A 27,667-nucleotide genomic window follows, 5' to 3' on the forward strand; every position below is an offset into this window, starting at 1 on the left:
GCGGGTCAGTAAAATTAGATTGTTTATGCTATTCCAAAATGGCAGAAAAGCTGCGTAAGTGAAAATTTCCATCTGCTGCGATTTGCCTCCCCGAAACAACCTTGCACTGTTCACATCTTTGACTGTTCAAATTTGAACTGCCTATTGAGGCATTGGTTATGGAATGTAGCTAGGGTAAGTAAGATATTTTAATAGCTTTATTTATTGAGCTCTTGCAGCAGTCGAGTCAGTGTGAAAGTACTCGATTTTAAAGGGGGGCGGGATATAATAACAGTATTTGTGAAATAATTTGTAAACAAACTGTATGCAGCGGATACAAAATCAAAACAAATGTCACATGTCAAAATAAAAATCAAACCAAATATGGCTAAATTCGATTATTCAATTGTTTACAAGTTTGTTTTGGACACGTGATTTTATTTGTGTTCTCTATAAACAACATGTGGTTCGCGCAAATGTTTATACTAGCTAGCAACTCCAGAAGATTTTTCAAGTTTTAATTTTTTTTTCAAAATCCATCCTATCTTGTAGAGCTTTGAAAAAGAAAGAAAATGAGGGGTCATAGGCCTCCAGAGGATTATTGGTTGTAAAGATATTCAAATTTTAGTGTAAAAAATTTGACTAAAAATGTAAAAAAAAAGGTTAGGAAAATAGCTTGGAAAAATTCGAAAAATGTGTCAAAAAAGAAAAAAAAGAAATTTTCCAGTCATGCTTCTTAAATTGTGCATATCTCTTTTTCTAGTGTAGCTAGAGACCTCAAATTTGGAGGGAGAATTCTTTGATGGTGTTAGAATATTATTATATAAAAATATTTGTAAAATGTTTAGTATATTTATCAAAATAACGAAAGATATATCTTTTTTTGAAAAAAGAAGACATTACATTGTTTTATTTTTGTTTTTGAAGAAAATAGCTTGGAAAAGGTTGAAATGAGTCAAAAAAGGTGGTAGGACCCATTTTCAAGGGGCCTCTGGAAATGGAGGAACAAAAACTTATGAGTAAAGAATAAGTTTTTCTGTTAAAGGAGAAACCCCAAATGAAAAGAAAATCCATTTCGGCAGAATTAAAAACTTTTTTTTGGGACATTCCCATGCTAAAGAAGCAAAAAAGTTAAAAAAACTACATGAAAATGAAAGAACTAGAATTAGCGAATTGTGATTTTGATTTTTGAATTCCTCACCCTTTTTCTGATAAATATACAAAGTTTCAGCCTCCAAATACATTTTCCTCCGTTTCCAGACACATTTGTTCTTCGATAGTTGCTAATTTTTTTTCTCCCGTCGGCAAACAATTTTCAAAATGTTGCAAAACGTTTGGCAAAACATTCCCATGCTAAAGAAGCAAAAAAGTTAAAAAAACTACATGAAAATGAAAGAACTAGAATTAGCGATTGTGATTTTTGAATTCCTCACCCTTTTTCTGATAAATATACAAAGTTTCAGCCTCCAAATACATTTTCCTCCGTTTCCAGACACATTTGTTCTTCGATAGTTGCTAATTTTTTTTCTCCCGTCGGCAAACAATTTTCAAAATGTTGCAAAACGTTCGGCATTTTACCAATTTGCCGTCTAGCCCGTGTCCACAGTGTTATATACCGCTGGAAAGCTAAGATCACGGGCTTTCATTTAGTAAAAACCGGAACGCTTTAGCATACATAGAAATAAAGTTCCAAGGGTTCAAAGTTCACGGAAAAATGAAACATTTGGTTTGACGTCAACGAAAGTTGCATGACTTCTGGAGTCGCTATACTAGCCGTATTGTATAAAGGTTGCAAAGCAATCCAGACTCCACCTCAATTCGCAAGTTGCTAGCAAAATAAGAGACACTCTAAAAATCCCTCTAATAAAGCTCGCTATAGATAGGGTGGACAGGCCAAAATTTTCCCCTCAATTTTAAGAAACGAAACTAATTTTATTTGAAAGTCCTTACCTTTGTGATAAAAATGAGGGGTCATTTATTAGAATTGGTTAAGTATTCCCAAAGTTATTCCATTTTCAAACCACAAAAAAATCGCCTCCTTACACCACGCCAGCAAGAAATAATTTTCGGAAGCACCAAAATCGCGCCAAAAATGACGGATGAAATCTAGCCTTCCGTGTGGGGGGGTGTGAAGAGTTTTGCTGGTGCGGTCTGAAAATCGGCCCGATGACTGTTAAACTTTAGCCTATCGCTATTGAGCTGGAAATGATAGCTAAAAACAAATTTTACCAATGAAAAGCTGAAACCCTTAGCTTTCCAACGATATATGGTAGCCCTAATAAAAATTTCAGGAAAGTGCCGAAAAATCGAAATTTCTTCTTTTTTCTCGATTTAAAGACGGCCCATAGATTATCAAAAAGGCTACCACGTGACATCCAGCTCAATAGCGATAGCCATTTGAAAAATGGTGGTCAATGTCGACAGTGGTGCCACGAATTCCGAGTCGCCATTTTTTCACCTTTATGTCTAATAAATGGTATATCTTTTTATTGAAGGTAGGTAATGGGATGGGGTTTTTTTCTTTGTTTTCTCTGATAAATTCTGAGTATTTAAAAAAAAATAATGAACAAGTTTGGAGTTGTTAAGGATAAGTTATGATGGATGGAATGTTCTAATTTTGATTTTCGACTTTTTCCACGCAAAAAATCCCGACGAGTGCGCACCCTACTATAGAGACAGGTTCGTAAGAGCCTTACAGTGTAGACCTAACTCTTCACACAAAAATTACGAGAAACACATGTTTGGACTTTGCTGCACTCAAGCACTTAAGCCAAAGTCCTGCAAAGGCGGGACAAAAATCAGATTTTTGAAGTTTGCAAAAAACGCCACATAGAAGATCTTTCAAATTCAGTATGTGAATAGAACAGTAAAAAATACAACTTTTCTATTTTTCCTTTTTTTTGTAAAAGTTCTACAAATGAAAATAAAGGGATAATGATAATCGAATACTATCCATTGATGACCCGCGGCACCATCGTAAAGCTAGAATCGCTTCGCGTACTCTTCGATTGAGAAAATGATTGATAGATTGAAGCTTTTCATCCGCGCAGGAGTTCGCGGAGCGTCTTGGCTCAATCCTCCGACCGCGCTAAAAATGGTAGACTGAGCTGTGATAGATCATTTCGATGGAAGTTGTTGGAATGTTTACAAGGCTCTTGACAGAAAATTGTTTGTTTTATTGTCAATGATGATAGTGCGGTTATTAATTTTGTTAGATCTGACAAATTGATGTTTGTAAGTGCACTTTATAGTTTTGATTCCCATTGAAGAATCATATTCTGGTTTTCATGTTATTAGATGCTGGTTTAGAGCTTTAGGTTCACACTGCTTAATGCCCCACCAAACACACCACAATAATCCACGGCGACGACGGCACAACGCACGCCGCCGCCCGCGCGTTGCTCTTTTTTTCCTTCTAGTTAATCTAGTACATATAAATGGTGCCTTAATAAAATTGAACGATATTTGCGAACGATCGAACATTCTTATTCGAATCACGAATCTTCTGTCAAAATCATCAAACATAAAAATAAAACAAAAACAAAAATGTACAAATAAAGATGGTGGTTCTCTTGGGCAGTTTTGATTTATTTCCTAGACAAATTCGACAAATTTGATTACCTCCGTACTTCTTAATATCCACTTGGTTTTGCAAGGTAAGTTTCGTTTACTAAAAGAGCACTCCTCCCGCCCGCGCGAATTGCATAAACCTCTCATTGATTGACCTTATTTGATACTTGATACTTGCTGTTAAAAGTCTAGGGATGATGAAGATCCTTTCTGTCACCGTTCTAACTAATTTTTTTCCATTTAACAGCAAAATAAACATTTTTAAAACCGAAGAACCACTGCTTAGAGTGCTTAGATACTTGCCGCTCGCGCGACAACTTGATGAACTTCAGATTTAAGTCTGTGTTTCGGCTTCTGGTAATTTTGTTGCTGTTCACTGCTAGGGTACACCATTTTAAAACGACTTTTTTCGCAGTTCTAGCTACCAAACCGAGAAAGTTTTCGTGGCTTCAAACCAAACCATTCACAGGGTTGCCACGTCTGCCAGAAATGTCTGGAATTAGGTTAAAGTCTGGAATTGTCTGGAAAGTCTGGAATTGTCTGGAAAGTCTGGAAAATGTCTGGAATTGGCATACCCGTCTAGAAAAGTCTGGAATTGGCATACATGTCTGGAAAAGAATAGAATTTGAAGGAAATAGTCCTGAATGAAGCCTAGTAAACTTTCCGGTAATAGGAAACTTTTACCCTGGCATTTGAAATTCCTAAAAATTTCTACTCGTTACGCTCGCAACCAAATCTTTTAAATCGTGTTCATTCTTAAATTTCTCATTACGTTGTATTCCTCAATCTGGCCTTTCAAATGACGTTAAGGAAAGACTGAAAACCTTCCTAATGGATAAAATGTCTGGAAAATATTGGGTTTTTTGTCAAAATATCTGGAAATTCTCTGATATTTTCAGGTATATACCTTAAGGGAAGAAATTTTCGCGAGAAGAAATATTCGCGGAAGAAATTTTCGCGGAATTTAATTTCGCGAATTGGGGCGTAATTCGCGAAATTAAATTCCGCGAAACACACCAAAATTGTTAAATCGCGAAATTAAATTCAGCGAAATTCGATTTTTTTCTTCTTCTTTTATTTTGTTGTTTTTGACCAGGTGTTACCAAAAAAGATGGACATAATTGATTTTTAAGCATTATAACGTGTATTTTTTATCAAATATAAACAAATATAAACAACTCCGTGATGCTTAAAAGTTAATCTAAGTTGATAACTTCTTCTCAATCGCGAAATTAAATTCCGCGAAACTTTTGAAATCGGCTCATTCGCGAAATTTGCCATTTTGAAACTCTGATTCGCGAAATTAAATTCCGCGAAAATTTCTTCTCGCGAAAATTTCTTCCCTTAAGGTAAAAAATCTGGAAAAACATGGCTTTTTTTGGCAAACCTGTGGCAACCCTGATTCAAGGTCATTTTGATAAAATCATCGGTTTGAAGATGTGATTTATATAGCAAATTTTATAGCAAATTTTTGCTTGGGATAGGAGTTAAAGGTACGTGCACACAATATACCAAAACTGCTTCGCTCATAAATTCGCTTCGCAATAAAGTACCTGAAAAGCCGATTGTCCCAAAGACTCGTTTACCAGTCTGTGGTCGGTTTTTTACCCGCTTAGGCCTTTCGGACAATATTAAAGTCTGATAAAAGTCAGCTACAGAAAGTGGCTTAATAAAGCGGGTTTAGCGGCTTTATAAATTGGCCAAGTTACGGGCTTGCTGTTATTTGCTGGCCGCTTTTATTTGGTTTTCAATTGCATTATGTATGACGGGAAAAGGTTTTATTATCCAGGCAAAGGAACAGTCTTCAGAAATATAATGGTGATAAAAAGAATTTCTTCTGTCAGTCCTTTTATTATAGTTGTCTATTTCTATTAAAAGGTAACATAATTCAGGTCTTTAATTTTATCTTTATAAAAGAAGAAAACTAGAAAAAAAGAAAGAACTAAAAAAGAATTTTTTTTACTCTTTTGTTGCTGGCAAACGGTTAAGTGAGATCTTGGCCGCTAAAAAGCCAATATTTTACTGTTTTTTGGCCTGGACCGGTCTTTTCCAGGTACTTAAAATTGCTTGGGGAGTCACATATTAGAAGGTCTACAGTCTGCTTTTAAATCTAAAGTAAAAGCTTGAGATCAATAGACGAGCAGAGGCCTGAGTTAATCTCAGAATCCCAGGAGAAAATCACGGTTATGCTGCTATGCTATATTTTTTGGGGGCACAGGGCATTTTCCCTGATATCTCAGACACCTGCGAATATATAACCTTTCCCATTTTTGCATGGTTATAGTTAGAATATATATTTAGAATATATTTAAAAAAAATTTTCACAGTGTTGTTGATCTAATATTGAATGTCTCATTCTTGTGAAAATGGTAATTATAATAGCGCTGTTCTACAAGAAGTTAATTTTTTCTTCTGCATATTTCTTCATTTACTGTAATTTGAAAAACAAATACAGTATGTGGCCCCCAAAACGGCGATCAAATTTGAAATTTCTCTCAAATCTAGAGGAAAAGAGATTTTACAAAAATATTTGCTGCATGAAAACCTTTAACATCTCTTCTTTATTTCCTGGAAGTTCTTTTTCAAAATTTTCAATTTCAACAATATTTTTCAATCGCTTAAAGATAGGTAGCTTTTTCTAATGGCCCCCAAAACGGAGGTTTAGCAATTTCTCGAGATATCTTTAAGATATGAATACAAAATTTTGACCATAGTTTTGAAATATGATTTGGAGGGTTTTGGGCATAAATTTATTTGATAAAATTTTTACAGTATACCCCTGGTTGTCAAAATGCAGGTTTGGGGCCCCCAAAACGGAGGTGTAGTTAAAATCAAATTATTAAGCCCAGTGGTAATAGGGGGAAAAACTATGAACATATTTGTGTTTTCCCTTAAATTTACGACCTGATGGATGTAAAATTTATGATTTATATGAAATATTTCAAGATTTTCGATATTGCAAAGTCCAAACTGAAAATTTAGAAATTTTCAAAATGACAATTTTGATTTAACAACTTCTTAATCAAGTTTTTGAAAACAAATCTCTTTAGAAAATAGTTCATTCATGTATGGAATAAGCTGTGAAAATTTTAGAAAAAAAGCTTAACTGAAACTGAAAATATTAAGCTTTAAAGATATTTTTCTCCTATATTTTGCAAAAAAATGCAGAATTTGCCGTTTTTGCTGATTCAGCGAAAAATTTTATATATTATGTTAATTTTTTGTTATAAACTATTAACTCAAGGTGATAGGAATAGAATTTCAAGATTTTTTGCCTTTTCTCATATTTAGAATTTTCGGTTTTGTCAATGCTGATTCTAGGGCTCCAAAGTACAGGTTGACCTTCAAGATGCTATATCTTTTACCCAGCGTCTACAGTCACAGATGCATTTGCATTTTCTGAACAGCATTAGGTGTAGAAAGTTTCCTATACCCCGTTTTCATAACTTATTTTCAATATCAAAGGAGCTAGAGTGAGTTATATGCAATTTTTATCTAATTTTGGTGCTAAAATATTTCCTTTAGACGCAAATATGTTATTTTGAATCCGTCTCAAACCAGCAAAAACATGCTCATTTTTAAGTATAACCATCATTCTTTCAAAATAAACAAAAATCGTTTAATTCTGATATATCTACAAGTCAGAATCTTCATTTTAATGAAAACCTCCGTTTTGGGGGCCGTCTCTGTTTTGGGGGCCATATACTGTAAGTGGAATATGTTTGAATATCACATTTGAATATTTTTCCAACAATACCAACCTTTTTATTGTACGAGAAATACTTGGAGAGTTATGGTAAAAAGTAGCACAGCACAAATTTTTGACACAGACTTTATTAAAGCTCGCAAAAAAAAAGAAAACCAGAAGGGAAAAGTGTAGATATTTTAAAAATAGTTTTGTACAAAAAAAATTCTTTTTTTCAAATCAAATGTTTTTGGTTAATTATTTTCTTTTTTTTAAGTTGGCTGATAAGTCTATGCTAAGTGGAATTATTAACTTCATCAATATAAAGAAAATCTTGATTTGAACTTGTATTGTACACTAAAAGAATGCTGATCAATTTATCTCCTTTCTTGTAGGTTGAATCTGGCTTCAAAAAGGATTCAAATTTAACATGTAAAATAATGCGTAAAGGTAATCATACTTTACTACTAGTTACCCAGTAACCCTGGGTTCTAAGACCCTATGTCCTAAACTGGCTAATACGAACTCCAGTTTCAGTCGTTATTCCTCTATATAGGGTGAGAAAGTTAGAACAGAGTTTCAGGCATAAGACCAATTTACAGTTCAAGGAAGGACTTGTAGACGTAAAGAAACTCACAAAAACATCTATATTTCTATTTTCAGGAAGATCCTCAATTGATAATGTTTTGGACGATCTCTTGGCAAGTGATGATGAAGGTAATAAACAAAAGCATTTGAAAGTTTTAAAGGATAATAAGGAGAAAGAAAATGATGTAAAAGGGAGACTCCTTTCAGTTAGCTTCCTTACTTCCAAAATATTTTTATAACTTTAGTTTAATTTACTTTTCATTTAGCTGTACAGGGGCTTGAAATAGCGGTCTGACATCAGACATTGTCCAACCAGAAAATCTTAATTTTCAACCTAAAGTAACCCTGATCGGACATATTGTCTGACCCATTTGAAATCCTTATTTCAAGCCTTGTAGTTGTATACAAAATACACTCAAAGCATTCAGAAGCATAAACCTAGCCTTGACTTTGTATACAATTGTTTTTCCATTTTCTCTGATAGTTCCAACACGAAAACCAGCCAAGAAGGTAGCAGCACCAAAGAAGAACTTCAAATTGACTTCTGAGTAAGAGTCTCTTGGTACTTTCTATATTTGCATTTTATGCTATGTTTACATGTTAGGCCATTTTCTGTACTGAAAAATGAAAAGAATGAAGCTTATATTGGCTTCAAATTGGCTAATCCCTGCAATTAACAAAAAAAATGCTGTGAGAAAAATAAATATCTTGTCCATTTTTTATAATGTTTTAGCGTCTGGTTATTCTTCCTTAAAATTGCTACAATTGTTGTAAATACAACACTTTTTGGCCATCAGTGGACTCTGCCCTACCTTTCTTTGTGCTAGGCACTATGTTTGAATTATTTCACTTAATGAGAAATTCTGAATTTTGGTTTTATGAGAACTTCATGATATTCATTTTTTATGTATAATGATTTCTACGAAAATATCCCAATGGTGGCAAACAACTTAATTCTCTGGCTTAAATTTGCCAATGATGGCAAAAACCTGATGTTTCCGTAGAAAACGTTCTGTAATGAATATAATAAGTGAATATATCTTTCAATAGTACAAGTGATGCAGAGTTTTACAAGAACCTTAACCAGATCTCTGGTCATGCTGACGAAACTGGGAACAATTCACCAGTTGAAGAGCTATCTGATGATGCAGCCAAACGGCTAGCTGATGATATTGGAGATCTGGATGACTTGGACAATGATTTATTTGCTGGATTGAAAAGTGGGAGTGTTAAATCCAACACCAAAAAGGCAGCAGCTGTAGATAAAGTTGAGAGAAATAGGAATGCAGGTAAAATATATGACATTTTCAGTTTTTTCAGTCAAATTTGGACCTTTGTCAAGATTTATTTCGATGTATGAAGGAATTATGTAATTGTTACATTTCAAAGCTATTTTTTCTCAAGGCACATATTGAAACTAGTAGCAAGTAACACTAGGAGGTAATTACTAAAATTTAGATGAGGGCTAAAAGAGTTCTTGGGAATTTTCTTCATATTTTTATCAATCCCATTTTGAGAAGTCTTATTTTATAGTATGCAAGGAAGAATACTGATTTTAAGCACATTTTTTGCATATAAATTTTACTTTTGTCTTCTTATTCACTCAATCTTTTTGTTTTAAGTGAACACAACTTATCCACATTTTATCATTATTCCAATTAGTCCTACACAATAGATTGCATTTTTTGTCATTATAGCTACAACAAAGAAAAGACCGGATTCAAAGAAACAGATAACACCTTTGAAAAGTAAAGATGCAGGTAGGAAAAATCTTTAAAAAATCCGTAAATTCATTCATTTTAATGAAAGTATTTGATTCTAACACTCGACAAAATTAGTTTCTCAACAACACATCTATAATAATACTTCAAATCTTGATAAAAGGCCGAAGTTTGTACGGATGATTGATTAGGCTCTTGAAAAGTCATTTTTAGGAACATGTGGATTGGAAAATAATTCCTTTATTAAATTTGATATTAAGATCAGAATTAGCTTAAATTTTGATGAAAGTTGAGATATAAAACAAGCCTTGGAAAGTTTCCTATACACAGTCTACACAGGTTCAAGTTGTTTTGATGGCGCCTTTCCCTGGGTCAATCCATGTCATGTGAGGGAATTGGATACCATAACTCAGATTCAAAAGTATGGGTAGATATTCCAGACATTGTGGTGTGCTGAGCACTTAGGAGGTTCTACACCTGCGAGGACATCCGTCCTCCCGTGTAGTTCGAGTGTCATGGTATACGTCATGGCTCTGCAGCTTGCATCAGCAGGGTTGCAATGTCTGCTTGCGCTGTGATTCTTACTTAATGGGTAGGACTCATTCCGATGCATCGGAAGACCTATCTATCTATCTATCTAAACAAAATCGACAATTTTAAAATTTTTGAATTAGTGAAACTTGAAAATCTTTATTCTTTTATAAAGCTTACGACTTGGATGATCCATTGGGAGGATTGCTTTCAGATGAAGAATCAACTCCAATCAAAACAACACCTCCAAAGAAATCACTTTCCAGGAGGATATCCAGTGATCGATTGAAAGTTGAACCATCTTTCGCTTCAAAGGATAATGACAAAAACCATGGTACAGAAAGAAAGAGTATATTTCTTTTAATAGTCGTGTAGAAAAGCCTCTTAGGGTGTACCTTTCAAAAGATTGGGCTATTCCAGAAAAAATTGTACCCCTATGTTGAGGAGATCTTTTTTCCAATTTTTCAGGACCCCCTTGGATTTTTTTCTCCCATTTCTTTGGACCACCCTGGATTTTCAACCTGATTTTACTGACCACCCTGGATCTTATTATTAAAAAAACAAGGTCACCCTGGATTTTTTATTTCCCAGACCACCCTGGATTTTTTATTTTCCAGGCCACCCTGGACGTCTCCTCAACACAGGGGTACAGACTATTTCTGGAATACCCCATTGGCCGATAGTCTAATATTTGAAAATGGAGAACACTATTCGATTCAGCTTTTTTAGATTCGGAAGCAGTATGTAGGTTAGTTAGAAGAATTAAGATAGAATAATCAGACTTGTTCGGTTAGAAAAGATGTCAAACGCTCTAAAATGTTGAATAACTTAGGCATTAAAACTCTCAGTATGGTATAGGTTATTTTGACTGAAACCAGCCTATAAGGCTTTATGATAATCTTACAAAAGCAATGCAAAATAGTTAGTTGATCCAACAATATATTGTTTCAATTATATTCTAAACTTTTAACATCGAATCGTTCTAAATAATGTCTTTTATGTTTTGATGATTCGTTTAAAAAGTTACCTGCAATATTTCTGCAAGCTATAAGCATTTTTCAATGCGTTACAGACGTCAACAAAGTTGCAAAAGGTTTCTTCTACCATAGACTTGGATCCAAGCAATGACCCATTTCTTTCTTCTGACGCCAAAGAAGGGAGACCGACATTGAGTCGTGGTCGTCAAAGTAGTTTCGACGAGTTCACAGCTAGTGAAAGTGAAAATGCATCTCCAAGGCAACCAGTCAACACAACAAATAAAAATCGTAAAGGAAGAGGACGAAATAGGAAAGGTTCAATTGAACCGACTATCCCTGAAAGCGACGAACCAAAAACAGCTAGTAAGCCTTTAGCATATCCTCCTTTTCTGAAATAACCTGAATAAGGGGTGCCATGGATTTCCGATATCCAGGAAACAGCTAAAATTGCTAAAGCTAAGGCTACACTGATAATTTTTTCCGGCGGCTGCAATGCAATTTGCTTCGCGTTGCAAGTGCGCGAGAAATTGCAAAGTGTGACACGTTAGTTTTTTCTATAATCGCTCTAAGATTCTGAATTTTTTTTTCATGGTGTCCTCAAGCGTCTGGTATTCCGATCTTATTAAGTGATTCGAACGTCGGACGATCAAACAAAAATATTCGAATGCAACAGTTGCATTGTAGCCGCCTGAAAAAATCATCAATGTAGCCTTAGCTTAAACCTAAAACAATAATCCTAAAATCGACAACAAATTGATATTCTCAACACCCTTCCAAATATTCTGCAAAAGCCCATTTTTTTGCCACTTATTCTCGCACTCAAAAACTGAAATGGAGTTTTTATTTCACTTTTCATCTACAGGCTTTTTCTCAAGAATAGTGTTTTCCATTTCCATATTCTTTCCATATTCTTTCGAGGAAAATCAATATTCTTAAAGGTAGGTTATGATCCAAATTCAACCTAACTTTAACATGTAATACATACAATCAAAAACATAGTATTTTTTTGAAATTCTTTAGCATTACTGAAAAACAAATATATTTTACTTTTTCGTTTAGAAAAGCCGGCACCGAAGAAGAAGAACGAAGATGATGATATGTTTGGTGATAGTGATGGATTACCGGGTTGGTGATTTTTTTTCTTTTTTTGTTGGGCTTTTTTCAGAGAAAAAGGAGTACCCCAAATTCTAATCCCGTAGCATGACGGTAGAGCATCCAGCTACGGTGCGCAAGGTTGTGGGTTTGATCCCCAGCCGGGTCATACCAAAGATTCCCAAAATGGTACTTGATGCCTTTCTGCTTGATGCTCAGCAACTAAAGAGACGGATCGAGGGTAAGTGGAGAAATCTAGTGAAAGGAGTGGCGCCCTCCCTTACCTTCGGGTATACAGCTAGAGAAAAGGGAGCCTTCGGATCGCCCTCGACTGCGGTCGCAAACTTACTTACTTATTCTAATTCCCCTGGAATAGAATTTTTAAATACATTCTATCTGTACTCATGTGTAGATGTTTAAAGCCCTTTGTAACTATTTTTGTTCAAACCAAACCAAACAACACCAAAGTTTTATAGCATCAAAATGAGCATCAAAAAGTACTGTACTTCTCCCAACGGCAAAGGAATTTTTACTTTTAAATGCGGTGACTCACCGCTATCGACCTTAAAAGTTTAAACATTTACAGAAATTGACCGTTTTTATTGATCCTTGTCGATTTTTTTAATGATCCTTGTTCGTCGATTTTTTTATTTTTTTTGATCGATTGTTTAAATAATTAGCATTTTCGCAATCATTTGAAACTAAGTAATGAAGTCAAACATCTTGCAATTCCACCCTTGATCAGCCTTGATGTTTAAATTGGTACTAATCAAATCGATTCTAGGTTTCAGTGACGACGAAGCATCGAAACCAAAATCACCAATCAAATCAAAGAAAAAACCTGCCGTCGCCAACAGCACCGCCTCTTCATTTGATGACGATCTCTTCCCTGACGAAAAAGCTACCAGTGCTTTGGATAACCTTTTGAATGGATCTTCGACAACGAGCGATAAGAAAACGAAGAAACCTACCATGTTGGAACAAATGATGTCAGGAAAGAAAGTTGTCAAAGGTGAGTGTGTGTTTTTTTTCTTTTGTTTTATGTGTTTATATTGTGTTTCCAATGTCAACTACATGTACATAATTTCTTTCTACCTACATTGCACCATAATTTATAGCTTTGTGACCCGAGGTGTATTACGCAGCTTTCTGACGAGTACCAACAAGGACAAAATACATACCACTGATCTACAAAAAGCCAATTTGGCTTAAACTTATTTAGATAATCCTCTTTTAGATATATACTTGCACACATATAAATTTATTCTTATTCGAAATATTTTAGAGAAAGAAGCAGACGATGTCCTATTTGGTGGATATGCGCCCACCGTGGGTGCCGGTGAACGTCCAACAACCGCCCCAGATAAACGGTCTGTAAGGTTTGCTGACGATCTTGGTTTAGATTTAAACGATGAAAAGGAGTCACGCCCAAAGACAGCCCCTTCACGAAAAACTAGTGATCTATTTGATTCTTCGCTTGACGAGTCGTTTAGTAAGGACTTCTTTGGCGGAGTTCGAAAGAAGAACACAGATAAAAACAAAGAAACACAACAGTCAACTCCTAAAGAAAAAGTTACAGCGCTCACGAAGAAAAAGGGTAAGCCTTCTATAGAAATGAACCAATCAAAATATTGTTTTGCTTTATGGCTGTTTTCCTTCTAAGCGATTGAAGCAAAACTTTAAAGCTTTCCCAAAGCATGGCCTTAAATGTCCTCTTTGACCATTCAAAATTCATTTCAAGGCCATAATAATTGATATCGGCAATGTCTAACCACGGTAGATACCTTTTTGAAGAATTGTTAGTGTAATAATAGAGCTTATAGGCCATTTCACGGTCGAAATGGATCATGGGTAATCAGGACTGATTGCGCCTCCATTACGGCTTCCCGTTGGCTAGACGCAAAAATCTTAAATTTTTTTCAAAACTTTGGACCAATAGTAAGTCGTTATTAGCGCGCAGTGGTCCTGATTACCCATTACGCTTTGCGACTGTGAAATGGCCTATGCATGTCTGAGGTTCGTTTTAGGGTGTTACAGTCCTGTCAACTGACTTTGCCCACCATTAGTTAGTTTAATAATAAAGCATAGCCTTATGCTGCTAAGGTTGAATTACCTAATTCAAATTCTTTCGTCTTTCGTTAAGCTTTGAAGAAGCAATCAAGTGCAGACGATTGGTTAGGTTTAGGAGATGACCACACCAGCGATATGCTGAACGATAACTTGCTTGGTGGAAATCATGATGATGACGATATCTTTCCAACACACAGTAAAACGTCTCCTCGAAGACCACAACCACAAAAAACTAAAAGCAAAGGTAAACAAGCTGTTGGTGGGGAAGATAAAATGAAAAGTAAATATACCCCCAAAACCTTTTCTGGCATTTCTTATCTTAACGAGTTTATGAATTTGCACTTTTGAGGACGGCGGAGTGACTGAAGCGATTCTAAAAAAACCCTCAGTTTTGCAAAATCGAGGACGGTAAAAGTATTAATTTACCGTCGTCCCCAGTCAGTCAGGATATAGATGAATCAGAAGCTAACCTATCCGTTGCAGAAAAAAACACAGATACATAAACTGGCTATTACTGTTAAAAGAAGCCTCTGTATGTCGATTTTAATAAGATACATATTTAAGGACACCATTTTGGGTTATCAGAGTGATTAGAATATTTCAACGATGTCGTTTTCTTTCTACTTTTTCACAGACGCTGATCAGACACCGACAAGATCAAAGCCAAAAGACGAGTATGTTTACTATTGTGCTGTCAAAATCAATAGTGGAGGAAATTATTCAGTATAATAAACGGGACATAAAACGAAGGATAATCCGAAAAATTTCACCAATAAACGGGACGTTCGGGGGAGGGGATATAAAACACTATATAGAAAGGCAAATTTTGTCTATTTCGGATAAAAGATTGTAGCCAAATTTCTTTGAAAGGCTGAATAAGGTCCACAGTGGTGAACATTAGAAAAGTGGGGGAAAATGAACATGATCGTCCGTTCATTTATTTGGTCTTTGACCATAAGTAAAGTTAAATCTTAGCTAGCACGTGTTTCTTAAGAAAAATTTTGTGAGAACACGAGAATTAAGATTCCACAAACTCTACCAACAAATTATTAAGAGCAATCAGAGCCTTAAAAATCAGAAGCGCAATTAATCATTTAGTCAACAAACAAAGAATATTAAGAATATGAATGGAGAAATGCAACCGCGTGTTTGATAAACAATCAAATAATTTTTTTTTTCAGATTTGCTTTACCCTGGGATTCACCTACCGAAAAACATTCTCCTCGACAAAAAACAACAAAAGACGCCACAACAAAGCAACAAAAAGAACCAGCAACAGATTCATTGACACAAGAAACAAACAAAAATGAAGAAGACGATTTCTTTTCACTCATCAAAAATAAACAACATCAAAGAAGAACACAACAGAACAAAAAGGCTGAACAAAACCTTGAGAATCAAAATCAACCTAAAGTAAGCACTCTACGGAAACAACTAACAATAGATGATACACTTAACAGCAATCCAAATACTTCACAATCACAACAAAACATCCCAACGAAATCAGCATCTTCACAGCTTTCATCACAAACCCTTAACCCAGATGCACCTCTTTCTCAACATACGACACAACAAAGCTTGCCTGTCCACTCGAGCACACCCTTCCAACCAAAAAAACCCTTTCAACAAAGTACACCTCAACAAAATCCAGCAATCTCTCAGCAAGTTTCTGAACAACAACAGCAACAACTTCTTCAACAAGAAGAACAAAGGATGGCCATCGCTCAACAAATGCTATTTCAACAACAACAGCAGCAATTATTGCTGAATCGGCAAAACCATCAACAATTTGTTTTACCACTAACTCAACAGTCCAATCCAGCGTATGATGCTGAAACTCTTAAAAGCTTACAAAGTAACATTGAAAAAGACCTGAACGAGGTATGACTACAAAATTATTTTAATCTTTGAAGCTCTCGAAACCTCACTAATATTTGTAAATGTGTCGCAGCTATTATTTGATTATTGGCGATTTTCGTAGAAGTTTAAGTGTATAAACTAGTCGTATAATGGACTGTTTCATTAAAAAATCCATATAGGGGGGGGGATGGAGGAACCTTTTCAAGCCAAAATAGTATTCTAGAAATGTGTGGATACCCCCTGGAAAAAGGCAAAATCTGCAAAGAAACCCTTGGGAAATTTTTTTTCGTACCTTAAACGTGACGAAATCAGTAAAGTCAGTCTTTTACCCTCCAGAAATTCGGGTTTTAGAGAGCTTTCAGGACAGTTTATCAGAGTTAATAGATATAAGCTCCTTAACGAAGAATTTCGAGCTACCGTCTATAATTTCTCCTTACAATCCAAGGGTTGTGGGTTAGATCCCCGGTCACCGCCAAATCAGTAAAATGAGTAGCTTGGATTAAGTAATCTGATCGAAGCGGTAAGTTACTGGGAGCTGAGAGTAGGTGTGGAGCTCTACTTCAAGTCTAGTGGAAATGGAAAAGGGTATAGACTCCCTCACTCCCGGCACCGCTGACAGCCACCAGAAAAATATACTTAGTTTTACTACTTAATGATATTTTTGTTAACTTGTTTGGGACGAGATGGAGCTTTTACAAGCTCTTATTTGATTTGGTTGGTCGTTAACCAGTAATAATACAATTTTGTTATCTTTTCTAAAGAACGCGTCATTTTTATTACTTAAAATGACCAATTATTAAAGTATCTTATAAAAACTCCATCTCATCTGACTTGTTTTAGAAATACCAAGAAGAATTCAACTCAACCAAAAGAGATTTCGAACGTGAAAAATCATACATGGAGTCAGAATTACGTGAATTAAAAGCTAAAATGATGAAATTGGGTGAATCGCGTTCACACGAAAATGTCAATTTTGATGGCAAGATACGTGAATTGGAAAACAGAGCATCGAAATTGGAAGTTGAGAAGGATCAATTGTTGTTATCAGTGGAAAGCCAGAGAGAAAGACATAAAGAAGAGATTGCTGCACTTGAATCTTCTCATAAGTAAGTTAAACATAAAAATGTGAACCAAATCAATACTTCGGCAAACCATGTTTAGACGGTTATATCATAAGAAAGATACTCAAGAGACTTAACATTTACCGATATGGGCACTTTCGATGTTCCAAAACTCTACCGCCACTTTTTTCCCGCAAACCGCCCCGACGCCCGAACTTTTTCCCGCGTTTACTTACCTCTAAACGGACGATAGCATCGTCTATTTCTTTGCCGATGTCGGTATTTGCCGACATGAGTACTTTCCATTTCTTTGCCGTGTTTTTTTATTTCAAGTTTATTGAAAGTTCGATTTTGAACTAGATTTTTTAAAATAGCACAGTTGAATAATTAAAATATATTTCAAAGATGTTTTTCATAATTATACATGTTCAACTCAAAGTAAACACATATCACTTATATTTCTGATATTTTTCAGAAAATAAAGCTAAATGTGATGATATACCGACATCTGGCAAATAGGTCGCAAAAAATACGCACCGCTGTTTAAGGTTTAAAAATAATCCTTAATAAATTTTAAATGTTGACCCTTAATTCTAAAATTTTCAAAAATTTACCTAAGCTAAAGGGTGTCATTTTATAGTTGATTTGAAGCGAGGTTCCGCTGTAAAACACCAATCTTAAGTTTTTTTGAATTTTTTATTTCTTTGCACCCTTTGGTCCATAGGAACCGTCTTGGTTACATTGAAGAGTCTTACAAAAGAAGAGAACAACAATTACGCGATGAACACGCTTTGATGACATCACATCAACAAGACAAAGAACGCGCGATGAGAAGCGAAAAAGAGGATCTGATTACTAGTCATAAACGAAAATGTGAGTTGATGACACATAACCATGCGTCGGAACTTGATCGGATGAGACAACTTCATAAAAAGGTATCACTTTGATCGGATAAGTTTTTTGGACTTATCCTCGCGAATCAGCGAAATCAGAAAAATTTTGCGTAAATTTTAATCGCGCGAATCTGCCAAAAAATTAGTCAAGGGTGGCCCTTAAAACTTCATTTTACCACTCAGAAAATCTGATTTCAATTAGTTATGCAGAAATTGGAAAAATTCCGGAAAACGCGAAATATAATCTCGCTAAAATCAATAAGATATTGAGCTACGAAAAAAGTTGATTGCATCTAGACTATGTGTTGGCTTAGCATCTATTTATCTTTGATTGTGAAACATCCTACAGAATAATTTCGTTCTAATTTGAGCCTTTATTTGTCAAAAAATAAGGTCTGTTGATAAATTGTTCCTATTTTGATAAAATACTTAACCCTCACTGTTCTTAAGAATGACAAAGAGTTTTGAATGCATTTTTTCCCTTCCAACAGACAACAGAAGACATGATGCTGGAGCATGCAGAGCAGTTGAACCATCTACGTTTGATCAAAGAACAAGAAGTACGAACTGCTTCCACTGCCTTCTCACAAACCAAATCCCTTCAACAACTCATGCTCGATGTACAAAATTCCACTAAAGAGGTATCTGTTGTTTAGTATCTGCATTCAATTGGCTCTAAGTGAAGTTACAAGCCTATTTGCCAATCAATAATAAAAGTAAAATTTGGTAAAAGGATATTCTCACAAACCAAATCCCTTCAACAACTCATTCTCGATGTTCAAAACTTAACTAAAGAGGTATCTGTTGTTTAGTATCTAAACGTCATCTGCCTATTAAAGCTTTATTTTCTCACGCACGTTTTTACAGTCCCAATTTTACATTTTGCATCATGCATCGTTATTACAGTGTTAAAAGTTCTTCTCTCTCTATGGCGGCTTTTCCGTCTCAAAATTATGCAAAAGTCACCAAAATTTCAAGAATAGTTGCTAATTTGCTGTGTGAAAAAAACATTTTCCGTTGCTTGACCACTGTTATTAATGATCCTTCATTATCCTTTTTTCAAAGCTAAGCACACTTCAAAACAAAATTGACGTTTCACATTCGAGTAACTTGAGTGACCGTGAACTTTCCCTTCGATCACGTGACGAATATTTACGTCATTTGGAAGCTAAACTTCATTCGCAAGAGACGAGCAACGAAGATGAGAGACAAAGGTAATAGTAGATGTCAAAAATCAAAATTTTAACTTGAACTTTTTAACTTTTCAATATAAAAATAAACAATTCATGAATTGCAGTGCGAAATAGGTCATGTTGGTGCAGTTGTCTAATCACTGTGTTGCCAAGCGAGCGACCCGGGTGCGATGTTATATGTCATCTAACACTATATTGTGTATCCCATGATCAGAGCCAACTCAGCCCTCTATCCAATCCACAAGTGAAGTAAGACTTGATACAAGAATCCTACCCCCGGGCCATTTGAATAGCCAATTTAAATTCTCAGTTACGGAAACGGCTATTTGATTGATTGACTACGAAGTATCAAGTATCGGGCAGTGTTTTAATGGTTTTCACAAAAAATATGATATCTCTTTCTAGGTTACAAAGCTTGGTATCTAAGATGGAGATTCAACTCCGTGAGCAGACAAGACAATTAGAACAAGATAAATGGAAGCTGGTTCAAGATGAGAATCGGATCAAAGCCATGCAGGTAAATTGAACTTGTTTAGTCTCGATAGTTTGAACTACATTTGAGGGTTTATTACATACATAGCATGAAGTTTGAAATATCAATACCTTATCGGGGAAAACTTCGTCGGGGAAAAGTGACGAAATTTTGGACAAGTGACGAATATTTTCCCCTCCGAAAATTTTCCCTGATGAAGTTTTCCCCGATAAGGTAGTTCATTGTAATTACAGTAGTCTCGTTAACTCGAATTTCCGTATCTCGAAATTTTTTTAACTCGAACAAACTTGTGTTCCTCGTGCGTGTTATAGTTATGAAAGCTCTCCTATTTAAAGGTTAGAGCGGGTTAATCTAAAAATAGAATGACAAATTTCAAAAGACAAATTCTGCAATCTATAATCCCGAGCCGGGTAATTTGTCTACCCCAATGTTTTGATTCCTCTTTGTTTATTCCAAAAATTAACCACATATGGTTAAAAGAACCACAAATTACGCATGCGTGTTACAATCCAGGATTCTTTACAGAAAAAAAACTGTTAAAGACAAACCTAAACATTGAAGAAGGTAATCTTTTGTAACAAAAGTTAACGGACGTTCAAGGGATGAGCATGCAGCCTACTTTAACGTTTGCCCTTCTCAATACAGACGGCATTAGACGAGGAAAGGCGCATGGTCCAACAACAACTCGCTAATGAACGACATCATATGGCCTCGTCACGGGAAGAAATGTTAGCCGAACAACGCCGAATAATTGCCGAATGCTACGAAGAAAAACGTAAGCTGACGGAAGAACGTAACGAATTGTCGGCAATGCAACGTGGCATGTATACAGATGGAAATAGATCGAACAGGTCAATGGCTAGGGTAAGTGGTATTTTGAACAGTTATGACACACCCCTTCTTACAGACCCGTTGGTGTTTTTTTCAAATTTAGAGAAAGTCACATAAGTAAAAGGAGGCAAACTTGATGAATTTAATAACTATCGCATTTCTTCTGATCTGTCATTTAAAAACTCAACAATTAATAAATACAATATTAAAACTGCACTGTCCGTGTTTTTGAAAGTGGTACCCGCAAAGAAGCCATTTCAATGTTTAAAATTAACGTTTAACGGTGCTACATCATCAAAAAAATTCTAGAAATACCATTCTTACGCTCTCGATGCATTTACATCGCTTTTGAGTAGTGCTACCATTAGTGTACCTATTTCCAACAAACTCTAATCAAAGGTTTTGCTTGACCGGGATTGAGAAACTTTGCCCAGGGATATATAAAGGTCAGTGGGACAAACTCCCACGAAGGCTGAACCAGTTAAGTTGTTAGATTTTAGTGATCCATTCAGTATATGCCATTTTACAATCGCAAAGTATAATGGGTAATCAGGACTACCACTGCGCCCTAATAAGGACCAAAGTTTTGGAAAATTTTGAAAATTTTTACGTCTATCCAACCGGAAGTCGTTACTAGAGTGCAACTAGCCCGGGGTCCACCTAAAGCTTTTTGATAGACTGGATGGACTCAGAGTCATCAAAAATCATCAAAAAGTAAAGTTCAGCCAGAAGTAGACTCTAGTCTAGAGCGCAACCAGTCCTAATTACCCATGATTCATTTCATACCGGGTGTCTCTGAAAAAACTTCCCCCTGTTTGATTCAAAATTGCGAAAAAGTGAAAAAATATATTAGCTTGATTTTTTTGAAATCGTTTAGAGGAGGGTTTAACTTAAATTTTGGTATGTCAAACTTTAAAATTGCTTCATTAGATCAAAAGTTATGACAAAAAGAATAAAAAAATTGCTTTCAAAAAGAGCGAAAAAGACGAAAAAACAGGGTATAAAAAAATTCACACCATACTAAAACACGTTTTGTTCTTTAATTAGCCCGATTTAGGTTTTGAAAACATGATGTCACGCTACCATCACGAGACTTCTTCGTTGAATATTCGCTTGACTGAAGTACAAAAGCAAGAAGAAGAACTGACCGCTCAGAAGGAAGAATATCTTCATCAGAAGAAACTCTTACAAAAGGAATATGATGATATTAAAAAAGCAAGTCTACAAATACAAAAGAGATCGGAAGAAGTTGAAGAATTTGCTCGCGTATGTTGAATATTCGTTTACAATTTTGACATGGCTTTTTATAAGAACATCCACAATTTTTGAAGCCTTCGGATGTTCTTAATTTTTTGAGTTTTAAGTCTAAAAATGTTCTTAGCATGTTCTTATTTTCACCATTTTTTGAGAATTTTTGTCCATTTTCCTATGAAATTGGGTGTTTAGAGTCTGCAAAGCCTATAATTATAATGTCTTAACTTGTTCTTAACATTTTGACCATCGAAGCCTTATGTTCTTATATAGTTTATTCTTATAAAAAACACGTTTAGTGAGGTCTGCAAATACACTTTTCAACTTTAAAGCTTTAAGAGACTGGGTTCGAGTTTACTAGAAAGGAATGACGTCACAATGTCTGTAGTCGCTTCACTGACATTCTCAAAGACAAAGAATTTTGACGTTATTTCCTCGTTAGGAAACCCTTAAAAAACCGACCGCGCCGCTTAAGGTTGATGGGTGTGGTGTTATATTATGATCGCTGGAATATCTGAGAGTTGTCTTTTTTGGGACCTTAAAACATTTGAATTTAAAAATCACTGAGAATAACCTAGAAACACGAGCGTAGGTTTGTCTTTTTCATCTTGTTTTTATCCTTAATAATTATTCATGCTCGATGTCCTCGCAATCATCTTCTCAGTTTTTTGTAAATAAAAAAATTATGTACTTTTTAAAAAGAAGGGTCAGAGAAATGGGAGGGGTACAAGCTGTGTCGAAATGTATTGAGAATTTTGGTTACTTTCTCATTTTTCAAAATTTGTTCGGGTGAGAAAGTTGCTTTTGAGCTATCTGTTCAATCTAATTGAATATTTCAATTTGAGAGGGGTTTGTCGACTTCCAGGCTATATTCTTAGCCTTATCAAATATTACGACCATGATTGTAGATATAGATACCATTAAAAATTTGCTTTTCGAACACTGATCTTACTCGTCTTTATTTTCGCTACAGGAAGCTTCGCGTATTCACCAAGAAGGAGAAAAAGCATTAGAGGACGCTCACATTGCGCGCACGGAATACGCCGATAGCAACCATGCAGTGGAAGCTAAATCTTTCTCATTAGAACAACAAGAACGCTTCATTAACGAGGTAAGAAATTCTGTTTTTATAGATCAAAAACAATATTTCAAACTTCATATTCATAGTTTGTCCGTAGCTTGGATCATGAGATCAACGTTTAGCTACGGTACGAGAGATTCTTTTCCCATCATAAGCAGGGTTACGGATATTCAATTTCCTTTGCTATACCGTTGCTCCTCAAATAACAAAATAAGCACCGTGGCTTGGCTTATCTGGTACCCAGATGGTGAAATTTTCATCAACACGCTAAAGCTCTAGAAGACGGAAACATCTGGAAGGTTTAGATTACGGAATTTTGCAAGACCGGGTCAAGGAAGGCCTGGACCCTAGCCCTCGTTTTCGGCGGATCCAATCGAAATATTCAACTTTAACTAATTAGGCTCTATGTTCATTTATTAATACTAGCGAGAACTAATTTTGTCAAATTTATATAGAATAGAGAAAAAGAAATGACAGTTAAACTCTATAACTCTGAACTGGAATCATGATAAGATATCGAATGTTTTGTTGAAAACCGTAAATCTTCGGAGAGAATTTTTAGCATTTGAGAAATGAGGTAGAGAGTGAAGGTAGAGAGTCTATCGCCATATTTCCCAATGACCCTGACTGAATTGGGATTCGAACACAGTCCATTGCGGTGCAACTCTGTGATCCTTCACAATAATAATCGGCAGACAAAGCAGACGTAGAACTATAAACCCGGTATACAACCTTCTAAGGACTTTAAGTTTTCATCGTGCGTCGGTTAAGGAAACTTGATCGCAAAATAGAACGTCGACTAAGAAAGCGTCAACTGCACATGTTCTTGTTCCTTTACAGGAGAAATCTCGTATAAAGAAAGAGAGGGAACAATTGGATTTGGAAAAATCTTTGAATGTCTGCTCCTTGTGCAGAAAACCAAAGAATGAAATCTACAATCAAAACGGTGAGGTTCCTTGTTATGTTGTTTCAACATTTATCTAAGGTCCTTTTAAGGTAATTTTTGGATTCTAAGAGGGGTGTGTAAAAGAAGGGTGCGTTTATTAAATAATTTTTGACCAAGGTTACTTTGATACAGTGAAAATGGGTCAAAATTAGTTTGAATACTGAAAGATTACAATTGTTAACACTTCTTTGAGTTTTCCTCCGTATGATTCTCCTTTGCAGCTACTTGTTTCAAATAAACGCCCCCCTTAGAGCGGAGGCGTTTATTGGAAGGGTGTGTTTATTTTAGGGGGCGTGTATTGAAAATTTATCCTTTAGGAAGTGGCGTTTATTCGTACATTCTTAAATATTGGTTTGAGGGAAAAATTGATGAAATTAATTTTTACATTTCTTAAATGTGCCAACTTATTGTCACTTTTCCAAAAAAAGACCTGAACATACCACCCTTTATTTAAAAGAATGGTGTAAATCCATTTCATCATGGATATTCTTAACTTTTTTGGGAAAAGCATCCTAAAATATTCTTACATCATTCTTAGGTTAGGATCCTAATTCAGACTAGATTTAACATTTAGTACATACGTCTCAAGCATAAAATGGCATTTTTGTGAAAGGAGTGAGCCTTACTTGAGGGTAATTGGCAATTTAATTGAAAATGCTCTAAATTGGCATGATAATTTTTTTACATGGACGTTACATTCTTAAAAGTGTATTCTTATTAAAAAAAGTGTGTATGGGTACAAATCTTATCTGGAATAACCCAATGCCGAATGAATTTATTTTTGTACAAAATGTATGATGCGAGAAAAACATAACCATCATCATCTTCATGCAGGTGAACACATGTCAAGCAAACTTTATGATTTTTAGAAGCGGTGATTTTCATCCACGAGTCGCCATGACTGTCGCAAACAAATTTGAGTTATATCAATAACGCAATAACAAACTTTAAATATTTATTATCAGCGGTATAAGATTAAACGTTTTGAACACATGTCAAGCAAACTTTATGATTCTTAGCAGTGGTAATTTTCATCCACGAGTCGCCATGACTGTCGCAAACAAATTTGAGTTATATCAATAACGCAATAACAAACTTAAAATATTTATTATCAGCGGTATAAGATTAAACGTTTTGAACACATGTCAAGCAAACTCATTGATTCTTAGAAGCGGTGATTTTCATCCATGAGTCGCCATGACTGTCGCAAACAAATTTGAGTTATGTCCATGGTCATTTGGTCAGATACATGCGTTACTTCATGCTATACAGTAGTTCGTACATTTTCATGCGAAACATGAAAGCTTCATTTCAATGTCCATAAAACGTTTTGATTTCGTCCAATCATAATGCATGCACTGCTGCAGATGAATCACCAATCCAACTTTCAATGTCCAAACAACGTTATGATTTCGTCCAATTATAATGCATGCACTGCTGCAGATGAATCACTAATCCAATAGTCAATGTCCAAACAACGTTTTAATTTCGTCCAATTGCGATGTGGCAAATTTCATCACGTGACCATTTTGAGGGATATAAATAAGCTCGTTTTGTCACTTGAGAAATTAGTTGACTTTTCTAACAAAACAAGAAGGACAAGAAGAAGAACAGAAAAGCAAGCATGGAAATGGCGTCATCAATTCAAGTTCTGCTTACGACAACTTTCCTACTGTTCATTTTACCATATTCTCAATGTGGGTGCAGTTTGAAACACACTGGAAGAACCTACGAAGGAGATGGTGAAGGTGAAGTGCAATACTTGGATCGTCATTACGTCGATTGTTACAATGGAGCATTGAACTTCTTGAAACTTGAAAGAAGAAACGGTGAGAATTGTTTTGTTCATATAATTTATTACGTCAATTGTGTGGCTGTCAGTATTGCATTAAGGTCTGGGGCCGCTTGAAACATTTTTCATCAAATAGAAACATTTGAAAACTGAAACACGCTTCACTTTGATGAAATCTGTTTCAAGTAGCTGTTAACGAGACGATTAATAGGCGCAATAAGATAGCATTATGGGTAATGGAGGGTCATTTCGGTAGATCAAGCCAGATCAATACAGGCCTCGACCTCTTAAACATAGGATTGGTGTAAAAAAAAATTCCTAGCCGAATATAAAAGGCACGATTTGTATTTTCGATCTTGCAATAATTGTCACGGCCTCTTCAGAGTATATTTTTCAAAACTATTCATCTTGGCTGGTTTGGGACGGCTTTCGCCTTGGTACAAATATAAATTTACCGTCTTCAACTTTAGCTTATAGTGATATCAGATACGCATACAAATGCTGTGATCAAGGCCTTCTTGGTGTGAAATGGAGTGGAAAGACAAGCGAAAGATTGCTCATGGGTTTCAAAGGATCTCGTTACTCTATCTGGGAGTTGGGTAAAGGAGATGGCATGAAAATGGATTGCGGATCAGACGGAGCAATATCATCATTCGTGTTGAAAACCAACTGGTCCTTACACTTGGTATTTGGCCACTATGAATATACATGCGTCAAAATCAACAACAACCACTACCCCCATTTCGAGCATAAATCTCAAAGGGCTCGTGTGAAGCGACATCTGGCATACCTGGATCGACTTCAAGCAAACTGTGGGAAAGGCGTCATCAAGTCACACAAATTCAACTTGCCAGAAGGTGATGATTTGTCTCATATCAACAGTTGGGTCAAGATGGCTGAAGAGGTCTGGTGTAGATGTCCAACAGGAGGCTGTTAAGATTTTAATTTCAAAGATCATGAATTGGTACAGTGGGAACTCTTTAACTTGAACCTTTATAATTAGAATGTCCTTAACTCGAACAAGTCTTCTCGTCCCTTCAGTTAACCTTACCTTATAAATTTTACTCCATAACTCAAAATTTGTTTAACTCAATCAAATTTGCTTTCCCTGTGCGGGTTCGAGTTATTGAGACTCCGCTATACGTATTATAACATGATTTCAAAGATAATGAATTGGCATAATTTTTATTTTTAAAGATATTTAACAAATTATTTTATTGTAGATTTTTAGAGAAACGGCTATTTTATTGTTACTTTTTAGGCTTTAGACATTGGCTCTAACATTCAATATTCACTCTGGTTACCGTAATGGGCTCTTCCAGAAAAGATTTGAATATGGGGGATGAAGGATATAACATTTTTTAGAAATTTACCCCGAACATTGTGAATTTTGACCCGTTGACAACGGATCTCACCCCCGGACAAGCATCAGTTGACGCCCCGGAAATTCAAAATCACCCCTAATCAGAGAGCAAGTTTGCCCCTCTCAAAAGGAATGTTTTAATAACCCCCCCCCCGGACAAATTATCTAATATATCCTCCCCCCTTCCCATGTACAAAAATTTCCTGGAAGAGCCCAATTCGGAATTCCTAATAAAGTACCACGCCAAATTTTGTTCATTTTCGAACCAGCATTTCGGTTGTCGATGATCTTTTTGAGAAGAATGGAATTCAAAAAAGTGCTTTCTGGCTTTCTTGCTTTTATTTCAATACAAAAAAATAGCTAGAGTGAATGTAGTAAAAAATTAATTTTTGGGACTTTTGTAGAGTTTCTATTATATTATTTAACTATAGAAGATGAATGGGAAAAAATAAAGAAAAAATACTTTCTCTTTTTGTATCATTTTATCATAATGCAGTGTGGTGTACTGACTTGCTATCGGATAACAAATTTTACGGAAAACTAAACATAACCAAAACATTTGGAGTTATTCGCCCCGTACATGAAGAATAACTGAGAATAACTGATTTTTTAAAACTGATTGAAATTTCTATGTTTTTAACCTTTTGGCGGCCGATTTGAAGTTGAAAAAGAGAAAGGTTTAATTTTGCC

At 35.5% G+C, this 27,667-nt stretch overlaps 1 protein-coding gene across 1 annotated transcript in view; it reads left to right on the top strand.

Annotated features, from left to right (window-relative positions):
• The first annotated feature begins 54 nt into the window (after positions 1–54).
• LOC136807030 (fas-binding factor 1 homolog) overlaps positions 55–27,667 on the top strand; it is a 28,998-nt gene continuing 1,385 nt past the window's right edge. The window contains exons 1-23 of the mRNA XM_067063599.1: positions 55–174; positions 7,630–7,684; positions 7,898–7,951; positions 8,307–8,370; positions 8,873–9,111; positions 9,520–9,582; positions 10,250–10,408; positions 11,184–11,414; positions 12,111–12,180; positions 12,928–13,155; positions 13,429–13,740; positions 14,287–14,493; positions 14,848–14,887; positions 15,395–16,094; positions 16,914–17,179; positions 17,859–18,069; positions 18,519–18,668; positions 19,093–19,241; positions 19,626–19,737; positions 20,359–20,577; positions 21,592–21,810; positions 22,769–22,906; positions 23,717–23,822. Of these exons, the coding sequence (XP_066919700.1) occupies positions 11,298–11,414; positions 12,111–12,180; positions 12,928–13,155; positions 13,429–13,740; positions 14,287–14,493; positions 14,848–14,887; positions 15,395–16,094; positions 16,914–17,179; positions 17,859–18,069; positions 18,519–18,668; positions 19,093–19,241; positions 19,626–19,737; positions 20,359–20,577; positions 21,592–21,810; positions 22,769–22,906; positions 23,717–23,822 (3,244 nt within the window). The 5' untranslated portion in view covers positions 55–174; positions 7,630–7,684; positions 7,898–7,951; ... (3 more) ...; positions 10,250–10,408; positions 11,184–11,297. The remainder of the gene's footprint in view (positions 175–7,629; positions 7,685–7,897; positions 7,952–8,306; positions 8,371–8,872; positions 9,112–9,519; positions 9,583–10,249; positions 10,409–11,183; positions 11,415–12,110; positions 12,181–12,927; positions 13,156–13,428; positions 13,741–14,286; positions 14,494–14,847; positions 14,888–15,394; positions 16,095–16,913; positions 17,180–17,858; positions 18,070–18,518; positions 18,669–19,092; positions 19,242–19,625; positions 19,738–20,358; positions 20,578–21,591; positions 21,811–22,768; positions 22,907–23,716; positions 23,823–27,667) is intronic.

Source organism: Clytia hemisphaerica, unplaced genomic scaffold (genome assembly GCF_902728285.1).
Source record: "Clytia hemisphaerica strain Z4C2 unplaced genomic scaffold, Clytia hemisphaerica genome assembly, whole genome shotgun sequence".
Lineage (NCBI taxonomy): Eukaryota > Metazoa > Cnidaria > Hydrozoa > Leptothecata > Clytiidae > Clytia > Clytia hemisphaerica.